We start from the raw sequence: 11,921 nt of genomic DNA on the forward strand, positions 1-11,921 counted from the left end.
CCCGATATGGATATGCCGTACGTTACTGCAGGGATTATGAAAGTACAGGTTTAAGAGATCCTGTTTAGATAAGAATCTGCTCTTCTTTTTATTGTACTGAGCAAAAGAGGCTCCATAAAGGAACAGAACACTTGTTCACAAGCCGTACAGTTGACAACACTTTCTGACTGTTTCCTCATGTGATGTATTACTTGCACCAAAGTATAAGGAGATTTGTAGAAAAGACAATCCTTCCTAAAGAATGAAGTTTTTATCTTTATTCTGCAACACAACGGTCTAACGATTTTTTTTCGTTCTTGAACTCGCACACCATATGTTAGGAATAAATTTATTTTTTGAACGAAAACGGCATGTAATTATAATGACCTAACAAAGGACGTTACATCTAGAGAATAAGCTTATTATGTAAAATTAAACGTATGTTACAACAAACTCAGTGGTTTATGCTTGGCATGTTACCACGTAACTGTTTGTTTTTTCTTCAATGTAAAAAATTCTACAAGGTTTGGTTAGTTTTTCTAAGCAGAATTTTTGCAAGGGAAATGCAGATTTTTCAATAGGAATTTCCCAACATGAAGACCAGAAAGCATTAGTGCTACTTGATGTTGTGGAGAAAGGGGCTTTTAAAAATGTGGTGGTTATCAAAACTATTGGGGGGAATTGGGGGATCAACGGGGTGGAGAGTAAACATGAGGGGTTGGGTATGAGGCTGACCAGGCTGGATATCTCGCAACGCCTTGTGGTACGTAATACGTCACTCCTCTTCAGAGAGGACTAAGGCACATGTTATTTCGCCGGCGACATATTTTACGCTTGATTTTCGATCTTTTTTTTTTCTCCTGTGCTTCGACTTTCGTATAACTTTCGATGGATAAGATTAAGGAGTACAGAATAACTTTGCCCATATCTGTTGAAGAATACAAAATTGGTCAGCTGTACTCCGTTGCAGAAGCAAGTAAAAACGAAACGGGAGGAGGGGAAGGAATCGAAGTACTCACGAACGAACCGTACGAAAACCACGAAAAGTATGGCAGCGGACAATACACTCATAAAGTGTTCCATTTATCTTCAAAGGTTCCAAGTTTTGTTCGATATTTGGCACCTAATGGTTCATTAGAAGTGCACGAAAAGGCGTGGAACGCTTATCCGTTTTGCAGGACGGAGTATTCAAACCCGTACATGAAGGAAAATTTCCACATCAAGATCGATACATGGCATAAGGAGGGAGAAGGCGAGGAAAATGTGCACAATTTAACAGCGGAAGAGCTGAAGAGAAGAGAAGTGATAGATATTAACATAGCTGATAACAGTAAAGTTTCTACTTCGGACTACAAGAGAGATGAGGACCCAACTATATTTCAGTCAAAGGAAACTGGGCGAGGTCATCTTGATGAAGGAGGCAAGTGGAAGAAAAACGAGAATTGGCCTAAAATGACGTGCTACAAGCTATACCGAGTACAGTTTAAATGGTGGGGCCTACAGACCCAGGTTGAAAAATTTATCATAAAGGCTGTAACGCGACTCCTCACCAACTTTCACCGGCAGTTGTTCTGTTGGTTGGATAAGTGGTTTGGTATGACCATAGAAGACATACGGAGGCTTGAAGATGAGACCAAAGAAGAACTAGTTAAGTTACGAAGTGAAGGAGAAGCACGTGGAATGAGTGAGAAATGAATAACTAACTAAACAAGGCACATTATGATTCGACTGAACTAGAATGTTAACCTATTAGAGTAGATATAGGAAACTCGTACAAATTACAAGACGAGAGCTGTTTTTATAGTGGGCTTTCACCGGTTAGAAGTCCCCATGACAAGGTTTTAACGATTTTTTTTTTCCATCGGTAACCATTGCTTTGCTCGTAAAATTCTTCTTCAATGCTGTTATTCAGGTAGCCACGCTGCTCATGTTAATTTGTAGATATAACAATGTCGACAATACTTGATACGTTGGTATTGACATGGGGTGCTTAAAAAAGTCCGTCTGTGCATTTAAGTTAATTTTCGAGATGTATTTATCTAGGATTAGAACATCGATTACCACAAAAATTTTCCTTTGTGGTGTATGGTTAGAACTATTCATACATCAGTCGAGTTTCTGAATCAGCATGATGCCCTCAATATGAAAGTGTCTGTTTCTGATAATTAAAAAAAAAATTGCAACACTGTACTTAGTTATCAGGGGTAAGTTGTTGTTGTTTTTTTTTTTTTCATGACTTTGCATTGTCTGTGCCTTGTTTATCATAGTGCAGTTGAAGGATTAATGTTTTCAACTGAACCCTTCAGAAACTCTAATTTTGTTGACTCTTTAAATTGTCTTTCATATGTTAACTGGAACATTGTAGTATGCTTCATCTTGAATTCAAGAAAAGATTCTGTTCAGGCTTCATGGTTTAGTTGGTTGTATCAAGTTTTTATCTTGGCATGGCAAGTCATGAACTGCTGTGATTGACATCCCATTAAGGATATTGGTACTCGTAAACAGTCAATGATTGTTGATGGGTAGACATCCAGAAAAACCCAAGGTCATGGTTTTACCATGTTAGGTGGAATGCATGTTATAAATACACATATAGCACAGCAGTGAATGGAGAAATAGTAGAATATTTGGATTCTTGCTAAAGTCCAAGTGAATATTCTATATTGAATGCTTCTGTTTAAGGGAGTGAACTCGGAAAGCTTTGATGTTCAGTTTTGGAGTCAGATATAATTCCAAAAGTGACTGAATTTGACACCTGAAGCACAACAAACAGTTGTCTCTCCTCTAGGTAGGCCTGCAGTAGAATCTTGTTGTAATATTGATACAGACCCTCTCTTGCATCTTACTTGCAAAAAGTTAAAAAAAAAAAAAAAAAAAAAAAAAGAACTTTTTGTTTTTGATAGGGTTTACAGAATGTTTGTAATTTGATAAGTAATTGACAACATGCATTGAAGTACGATTCACTAGATGACTGTATAATGCTAGTATACTGAGATTAGCTACAAAGTGGAATATTCTTCTAAAATCACTCTTAGGATTTTAAGCACTACTGACATAAATAATTCAATAAACAATTCCAATGTGAGCATTATCTGGCTGAGTATGTTTGCTTCTTAAAGGTGTGTGTTTTGAGGCAATGACCTCACAAACTATGCAGCTTTTCACAAATCTAATTTTATATCTAAATTTAATACAAGTACGGGTTGTAAGACAAAATTGTTGAAAAGTAAAAATCAGTCAGGATACTAACATACTGGAGAATTTAAGAGAATAGTGCTGTATTTTTCTGGATTTATAATTCATACTGTGGTCATGCATTTTAAATGCTAATGTAAACTTGTGGATTGGACACTCTGGTGGCGTGCAATTTTAATAGATTTTGGTGAGTTGCAGCAAGGAGTTGAAAACTGTTGGGAGGGTAAAATGCAGATGCTGCCAAATACTAAAATAAAATTTGTAAGAGATATTGTTTGCTATTTTTGAGCCCCAGTAGTTTTTCACCTGCTTTTTTTTCCTTTGTTACATTTCTCACAGCCATTCACTTTTGTTTGTGAATGAATTGTGTGGTTTACCGTTCCATATGAAGATCCTCTTTTAGCATATTTTCCATGTGTTCATTCTCTTCTGAAATTACTGAATGCCAGCAAGTTTGACCATGGACAAGGCTGAGAGTTTATGACAGTATTTGGGTTAGTTGCCAAATATGAATGCATTTCACACAAATAATTAGAAAACTTAACCCATCATGCATTCACCTTATACAGCACTTTAAGTGTCACGCACTCAAAAGGGTAAACTTAAAATCTCTCTTTTTGTGTGCAAGGATTCAGAAATTATAGAAAAAATTCAAGGGTAACGGGCAACTGTTGGATGATTGTTGACCATTTTTCAGCCAACAGTTGTTTGTTGGCCCATGCTATTGACAGTTTGTAAAAGTATTTGTAAAATTTTCCAACCCAACAAATTGGCTACCTTTCACTGAGTCGTCCATACCCTGTTATTTAACTTTATTTTTCTTTTATACTTTACTACTTTCAGAGTTTGAATGGGTCATGCAAAACCTAGAAATCCATGAAATTCCACAACACCATTTTCTAAGCCTGGAAAGTCATGGAATTGGAATGTTATGGATAATTACATACCAAAAATAAGATTTTTTGAAAACAATAAGGAAATAAGGCCCATATCACAAGACTGTTCTAAAAAAAAAACTTGAAAAGGTCAGTGGAAGTCAAGAGTGTGATGATTCCTCAGGAGTGTGAACCTTAGTTTAGTTTTCCTCAATTTGTGGATGAAATCTCAGTTATTCTAGAACTTTCCACAAACACAAAGAGAGCATAATTAATCAAAAGGGAAAGAACAATCCTACCACACTTTGAAAATTTCAATTTATGTCAGTTTTATTGCAGGTGCTCAGTGTTAAAGTTAAAAGTGTTTGAAAAGTGACAACTCATCTCTTCTTATCTATGAACAACTAATTTAAACGATTAAACAGTTTATTACTTATTTACTTTCGATGCTCTAAGTTACATAAAACCAGACCTAACATTGACATCACTTGTCCTTCTTTTCGGAAGCTATTCCATTGTGAAGCTCCTGGACATCTTTTTCCATGATATCCATGAGCAATGTCCCTTCTTCATCAAACCATGAAGCCACTGATCTGAAATAAATCAGATAAATTTTCTTGATGGAATGAATTTTGCTATTACAGGAAGTTGTAGCATAACACATTTGAATAATCCAGTCAGGTATGTCCTCACAAAGTTAAATACTGTACCAAATGTGACATGATCTAAAGAGGAAATTCTCCTAACTGATTACTAAATGCATTTCTCTGTCAGTGAGTCTATAGTTTTCTTAATTTTCATTATCTGTCTGCTTGTCGGTACTTTAATGTATTAATGGTCACTTATAGTTAGAATTCATACTTAGTAATGGTCTGTTCTCTTTCCTTTTTAGAGTCACCATCCTTGTAAATGATTGTAAGAGAGTAGTTCTGGTCATAACGCTTCAGAGTTGAATGCAAACGCCAGTAATTATCAGGACCCTATAAACACATAATGATTGACAAGAAATTACAACTTATATTATGGTCAGGCTCCAGTACTTACTTACTCACTTACATACTTACTTGTCAACTTTTCACGGAAATATATTAACTCCTTGTGCAGAAATGTATTCAACCAAACTTTCCAGGCTCAAAACAAAGGGGTTATACAACAAATGATTCACAAGAATTTGGAAAAGCTCTTAAAAAAAACTTCTCTAACACAACTTAAATCAGATTTTTGAAAACTTTTTTTACCCTGTAGTGGTCATTCAAGAAAGGAAAAAGAATGTTCTGAGAAGTTACCAGTTGTGTTCGGGCACTTTGAAAACCTTTTTTAAAAGTGAGAAATTGTCCTTAAAGAACCCAAAAACCTTTTAGAGCCAATTCAAGGAGTTTTAAAACTTCCATGGGAAACATGTTGCATTTTGACTGAGGACTAGACCTGAGTATGATCTTAGTCTTCTTACCATATTATAATTCTCCTGCTGTATTTAGATCACTTCACTGCTCTAGAAGCACAAACCAAAAGCTCTTGGATTTACATCAATAACTGTCCGATGGTGTCTGCATTTATACCATACAATAATGAATACACTTACCACCCCAGCTTCATCTTTCTGTACAGCAAACATGATGTAGTTCTTTTCAAAGAAGGTGGTAAAGATGGTTAACACAGTCATCAAAGTAAAATATCTTTTGATTGTCAAGTAAACTGTTCTTCATTGATAACTTTGAGTAATTTATGCATATTATCAATAAAAGTTTGGAAGATACCAGCTTCAACACTTCCTATCGTTGCAAATGTAGATTAAGTACATTGCACCCTTAATCCTTCTAAAAGCTTTCAGTCAGAATGTACGAGTACGAGTAAAATGTGGACACGTCAAAGTAAGAGAGAGCAGAAGTGAAAGCTATCCCTCTTCTCAGTACCATGTTTATTTTTCCTTCTATTATCTGTGCAAGATTTTCTAGCTTATTACCAATGAGCAGGCAGCAAAGAATCACTATCACTTATTATTTCATCCCCTCTAAAACTCACATGGTGTCTAAATATTAGATGCAGTTTTTGTATTCTTGTTTCACCTTAAAGGGGTTAATATGACCTATTTTTCTGAGGATACGATAGCACACATGTGATCAGTATTGGCCTCGACAATGGGAAAGGGTAAAGGTAGTCAAATATCAAGGCAGTCAGGGCAAAGCAGCAAGAAATGGTACAAATAGCCAAGCGAATGTCTGTCATTGAAAAGTCTTCAACATAGCCAAAGCCTTCAGTCAGCACCTGTAATACAAAAACAATACAATATTTACCAGTTTGAAACATATCTTCATCTCTGCCAATAAACTGAACTTATATTTTTGTCTTGCTCTAGTGATCTCTTGGTCCTTTCTTTTTCATCAGTGTTATGGAAAACTTGACAAAAGGAAGAAGCAAATCAATGCTGTGGAAGGATTCAGCAGTTCCTTTGATGCATAACAATCTAATTAATTATTAGACATACATATACATACATACATTTTATTGTGTTTTGGGATAAAAGTACAGTAACATGCCCACGGATAGCTAAGCTAATCTAGGCCGGTCATGTTTACAGGAAATAGATACAACTAAATACAGCTAAAAGTAACTAGAGAACTAAAAAGATAGAATTGACAATGATTAGAGACTAATGATATTACTAATAATAATTAGTATAATTTCAGAGCTGAACAAAGAGTTTCCAGCAATCTGATTGGTCAAGCGGTTCCTTATATGACGCAATTATAAACCGCTCCGCGCGGTGCGGTTTATATAAAATGTTAAACTAAAATGTTAATAAATGTTACTAAAATGTTATGATTTTAGAAATTTCTCTGTTGTTCAGCTCTGAAATTATACTAAAACAATTATTCGCCTCAGGTTCGGTGAATATTGTCAAATAATCCCCTCCACTTCGTCTCGGGGATTATTCGACGATATTCACCTCGCCTTCAGCAAATAATTGTTAAATGACAACAGTCTTGACGGGAGATTACAGATGCATTAAAAGATATATTGAATACATATCAACTTATCAATCAAGAGGAAGATAAATTCAACTTAACTTTTTGAACGATTTCTGGAAGATCAATGTAACAGTCTTCTGAAGCTAGGATCTCAAAAAGTGTTTGTTTTATTTTCCTCTTGAAGACATTTCTTGAAAGTTTTCTAAAAGATACAGGCATTTCATTCCATATTTTTGTTCTGATTCTAGAAAATGAATTCACTTGAATTGAGAGTCTGGAACTTTGTACGTAAAAGTTATTGGAGGCAGAGGATCGAGTATTATAAGAATGAATAACAGAAATATCTCGAAAAAGATTTTGAATGTTTCCAGGAGCATTACTGTATCTTATTTCAAACATAAGATTAGCTAAATGCTGATAATACAAAAATTTTAACAGTAAGACACCAGTGTCGATAAATAAAGGAATTGCATGCTGGTTTCGCTCTGAGAAATAGATAAAGCAAAGAGCTCGCTTTTGAAGCTTGAGAAGCTTTTTGAGGTACGATTTATATGCTTGACCCCAGGCCATCTGTGAATTCCAGAGAATCACAGGGTAGCGTCGCTTAGTAGTGGAAGGATAGCTAGTACATAGAGCTCCAAAACGAACGCACAAGCACCATGTGTAACAATCCCAAGTGTTTTAATTTTATATGATACAAAATGGAACGTAGCCAGGCAGCGATAAATAAGGTAGTTGCTGAATACTTGGTGTGATTGCAATAGCAAATGTGGTAGAATTATAATTATGTGTGTGTGGTTCGAACTAGAAGGTAACAGAAAACGAAACGAAGCTAATTAATTGACTTACAAACAATGACACAGCACAATGACCTATTCTTGAAATCAACTGAACTAATAATGAAGGAAACGATAAACTAAATCGAGCATAAACAATATAGGTAACTTACTTTGGTAGAGCTCCTAGCGTACTTGAAAAGCGCGGTGGCAGAGTAGACAAAACAATTTTAAACTGAGTAGGGAAGCGCACGACCTCTTGACAGCGATCAAAAAATGGTTCTCTCTTTGTTGCAAGCCCGTAATATGAGCGAATGACTGACATATATTTTCACACCAACATAAACATTTTCACACCAATTACAGTAATCGACAAAAATAAACTGTGACGTAGATAAACATTGACTACGCATAGACAATAGGCGGTTAAGCAATAAATAATCTAAAGTACAAAGAAAATAAATAGCATTTCAAAACTAACACCGTCAAACCATAGGTTAAAAAAGGAGCAACAAGGGATCGATCAATAGTTAGAAGAGTATGTCTTGGCAGAAAATGCTGTAGTTTACAGATCAATCCTACAGTTCAACTCATTTTAATAGTTACGTGGTCAATATGACGTTTCCAGGAAAGGTTATTGTCAATTATTATACCTAAATATCTCACGAATTCTTTACATTCAAGAGCCACATTCTTATTTTCATCGTTGTCGAATACCCATTATTTTGGGGTGATAGGTAAGTTTTCTTTGATTCAGTCTAAAAATTACGAAATTTGTTTTTTTAATATTCAAGGTTAGTTTATTGGCAGTTAACCAATCAAACAACTCACAGAGTTTGATTTACAGTCAACTCAAGGGACTTGAGATTTTTGTCAGCATATACAGCGTTCGTGTCATCAGCAAATAAAAGGAATTAAAGTTTTTCAGAAGATTCTTGGATATCATTGATATAGATTAAAAAGAGTATTGGGCCTAGGACAGAACCTTGTGGAACACGGCAGGTGGTTTTTTTTTCATTTAGATATAGAGGAACCAATTTGTTTCATTTGAGTTCGACCCTCTAAGTAAGATGAGAACCTTTTATTTATAACACCAGAAAAACCATAGTGATCTAGCTTGTGCAAAAGAATTTTATGATCAACTGTATCAAAGCCTTTTTCAGGTCAATAAATAGACCACATGAGAACAAGTGCTGGCCCATGTTTTCCTGGATGGTACTTACAATGTTGAGAATTGCATGTTGAGTTGAGTGCGCTTTGTGGAAGCCATATTGAGATGAAGAAAGTATGTCATTTTGCTCAATAAAAGATTCCATTCTAGAGAAGATCAATTTTTCGAAGATCCTATTAAAGTTAGATAGCAAAGAAATAGGCCTACAGTTGTTTGCGATAGTGTTATCTTCAGCTTTAAAAATAGAAATAATTTTTTCCATTTTTAGTTTAGTGGGATACATCCCAGTCGAAATAGAAAGATTTATTATTTCCATGAGAATACTGCTGATAACATTTGATGGGTACTTCAACAGTTGAGTGGGACATGAATATAAACCATGAGATTTATTAATTGGTATGCGCAAAATTTCCGATTCAACTTCAGCTGGGATAACTAGGTTGAAGGCAAATGAAGAGTTAGGAGAGTTAGATCTGTTTAGAAAATCAAAGTTATCAGCTATCTTGCATTCTAAATGCTTCCATTGACTACAGCTGTGTTTTGTCTTCAAACCTTCTCTTCATCTTGAGTTTGATTTGTTACTGATCATCTTAACAGCCATACTCCATTGCACAAGGACCACACAAAAAGAGGGGCCAAGGGGGTGCCCTGTTGGCTGTACCTTTTATCTTCATCTTTAACCCCCCTACTCAAATATCTGCTGTGTGGGCCCTGTTGCAAATATTATTTTTTTCCTTTTTTTCCACAGTTTAAGTAGTTCCTGTGACAGTTGATGTACATGTCTTCTGTGCTCCTTGATTAATAGGAAAACTCCACTAGAATTTCTATTCCATCCTTCCTATTAATGGTGTTGTTTCCTCATGTGGTGCATTAATTGCACCAAAATATGAAGAAGTTTGTGGACAAGACAGTCCTTCTTTTAAGAGTGAAGGTTTATTCTGCAACACAACCGTCTAAAAACTATGTACTCAAACACACAATGAGTAAATCTATTTCTTTCTTAAACAAGAACTGCATATAGTTATAATATGAACAAAGGATGTTGTACCTAAAAGGTAGATATCATGTTTTCACAAACTGTTTTCATGTGGAAGTGGATCAAATAGAAAAATATGTGCCAAAAGGGTTAGCTCTTCTTAGTTCTTTGACCAAGACATCTGACTCCCCAGTACCCCAGTGTTCAGCAGAAGATATCATTCTATAACTTTGAACACCACTTATACCAAGGTGAAGGTAAGTTTATTGATAGTGATCCTCATTGTCACACTATCATGGGCTGAGAGCCACTCTACATGAGATATTACCTTGACAACTATGGTAGCATGCCTTTTGCATAATAAGGTTATTTCCAAGGTACAACATCCTTTGTTCATATTATAACTATATGCAGTTCTCATTTAAAAAAGAAATAGATTTATTAATTGTGTGTTTGAGTAGTAAGTACACTGAATTGTGTGGTTAACAGGATTCTACTGTGAATGTGGTTAGGTTCAAATCATTAAGACTGGGAGAACCAAGCATAACAGAATCAAGGAAAGTGGACAAGCCATCAACCTTCCCTATACCCACACCCAGAACATGTAAGAGGATGCTCACAATACAGGATACTATGGTGAAGACACATTTATCAACTCACCACATCATGAGTCTAGCAATAACAATAAGTTTTCTTGTACTTCACCATGGATGTAATACATTTTTCACAACATTGATTGCATTATTTAAAATCAGTGATCTGGATCATCTGAAAACAGGACCTGAACAATCAATGAAAATCCATGATCAAAAAATCAATTGCACAAAAACACCCAAGGATTTACTTGAGTTCTTTCAATTGATTATCACCTTTAAGAAGGTAATTTTACCTAAAAAGAAGCCAGCCTTTCACAGTTTACACATAGCATTTACTAACATCTGAGTACCCACTTAAATCACTGTTTATTTTACCCTGCCAGCAGGGGTCCCTTCGATCTTGCTAGAAATGTTGGGAGAGGAAGGGACTCTCTTTCTCTCCCAACATTTCTAGGAAGATTGAAGGGACCTCTGCTTGTAGGGTATGTTTATTTTAGAGAGACCTCTGCTTGCAGGTATGTTTATTTTAGAGGGACCTCTGCTTGTAGGGTATGTTTATTTTAGAGGGAGCATAGTTAATGAATGTAGGCCAAGTAAAAACCAATGCCAGCAGGTAATTGATAACAAAAGATCATCCCAAAAACTTGTGCAATAGATTGCCCATCGATTACCAATATCAATCGATTAAATTGACATTGATTACCATCGATCGTCATCGATTGTTCAGGTCCTGTTAAAAAGAACGTCTCAATTTCTGTCTAACAAGAACATCCAACCACAATAAGGGAGAAAAAGGAAAGAATGACTGAGAAACAGTGATATCATTCACCAGACGATTCATATTTAAAAAAATAGGTACTTCATAATGAAGGGAAAGGTAGGAAGGTACATTCAAGAGAGGGTATATCTTAAACAAGCGAGTTAGAAGCCGGTTGACAATACTACACACAGCAGCCTTCAACAACAAACTACGTAAATCTTTTAAAATGTAAGATCGAGTGCTATATTAACTCGGCAGAGAGAGATAGATAGACACAAACATCACCTTCTTGGCCGCATCATCAAGTGCATTCTTCACAGCACTACAGTCCCATTTATCAATCTTTACTGGCTGATCATCGATATTCCACTACCATCGAGGGAAAAAGGGTAACATTAGTGTCAGATGGCTTAAAAATCGCTCTAAAATATTGCGAATATATTTTCAAGTTCTAACCTTTTCAAAGATTCCTGGTTTTCCACCTTTTTTCTTTGATCCACCAGACGCCATTTCGTTTCTTTGTTCAGTCATCGATAATGAAGCCGAGGAAAACTGGAAACTGGGGCCGTTCGGTCAGCGGACTCTCGAATTGCCCCATATTCCTTCCTTTTTCGGTGGTGCAAC

General features: G+C 35.8%; 2 protein-coding genes and 1 long non-coding RNA gene across 4 annotated transcripts; 1 reads left to right on the top strand and 2 right to left on the bottom strand.

Moving 5' to 3' along the window:
* Window positions 1-756: 756 nt before the first annotated feature.
* Window positions 757-3,070, top strand: LOC111326635 (phosphatidylinositol transfer protein beta isoform). Its single transcript, XM_022930676.2, has one exon. The coding sequence runs from the start codon at window positions 868-870 to the stop codon at window positions 1,672-1,674; it is 807 nt and encodes a 268-aa protein (XP_022786411.1). The 5' UTR covers window positions 757-867; the 3' UTR covers window positions 1,675-3,070.
* A 1,283-nt stretch (window positions 3,071-4,353) lies between these two features.
* On the bottom strand, window positions 4,354-11,902 carry LOC111326636 (signal peptidase complex subunit 2). Of its 2 annotated transcripts, XM_022930677.2 has the most exons (6): window positions 11,754-11,902; window positions 11,583-11,666; window positions 6,154-6,314; window positions 5,632-5,725; window positions 4,911-5,029; window positions 4,354-4,642 (listed from the first exon to the last, which is right to left on the bottom strand). In XM_022930677.2, the coding sequence occupies exons 1-6, from the start codon at window positions 11,826-11,828 to the stop codon at window positions 4,534-4,536; spliced, it is 642 nt and encodes a 213-aa protein (XP_022786412.1). In that variant the 5' UTR covers window positions 11,829-11,902; the 3' UTR covers window positions 4,354-4,533. The 2 variants fall into 2 exon arrangements, with proteins under 2 accessions (XP_022786412.1, XP_088612150.1); XM_088756024.1 differs by lacking the exon at window positions 11,583-11,666 and having other exon boundaries at window positions 11,754-11,831.
* On the bottom strand, window positions 6,538-11,576 carry LOC148733964 (uncharacterized). Its single transcript, XR_015999688.1, has 2 exons — window positions 11,074-11,576; window positions 6,538-11,006 (listed from the first exon to the last, which is right to left on the bottom strand). It is a non-coding gene; the product is annotated as an uncharacterized LOC148733964 (long non-coding RNA).
* Window positions 11,903-11,921: the final 19 nt, after the last annotated feature.

Source organism: Stylophora pistillata, chromosome 4 (assembly GCF_964205215.1).
Source record: "Stylophora pistillata chromosome 4, jaStyPist1.2, whole genome shotgun sequence".
Taxonomy (NCBI): domain Eukaryota; kingdom Metazoa; phylum Cnidaria; class Anthozoa; order Scleractinia; family Pocilloporidae; genus Stylophora; species Stylophora pistillata.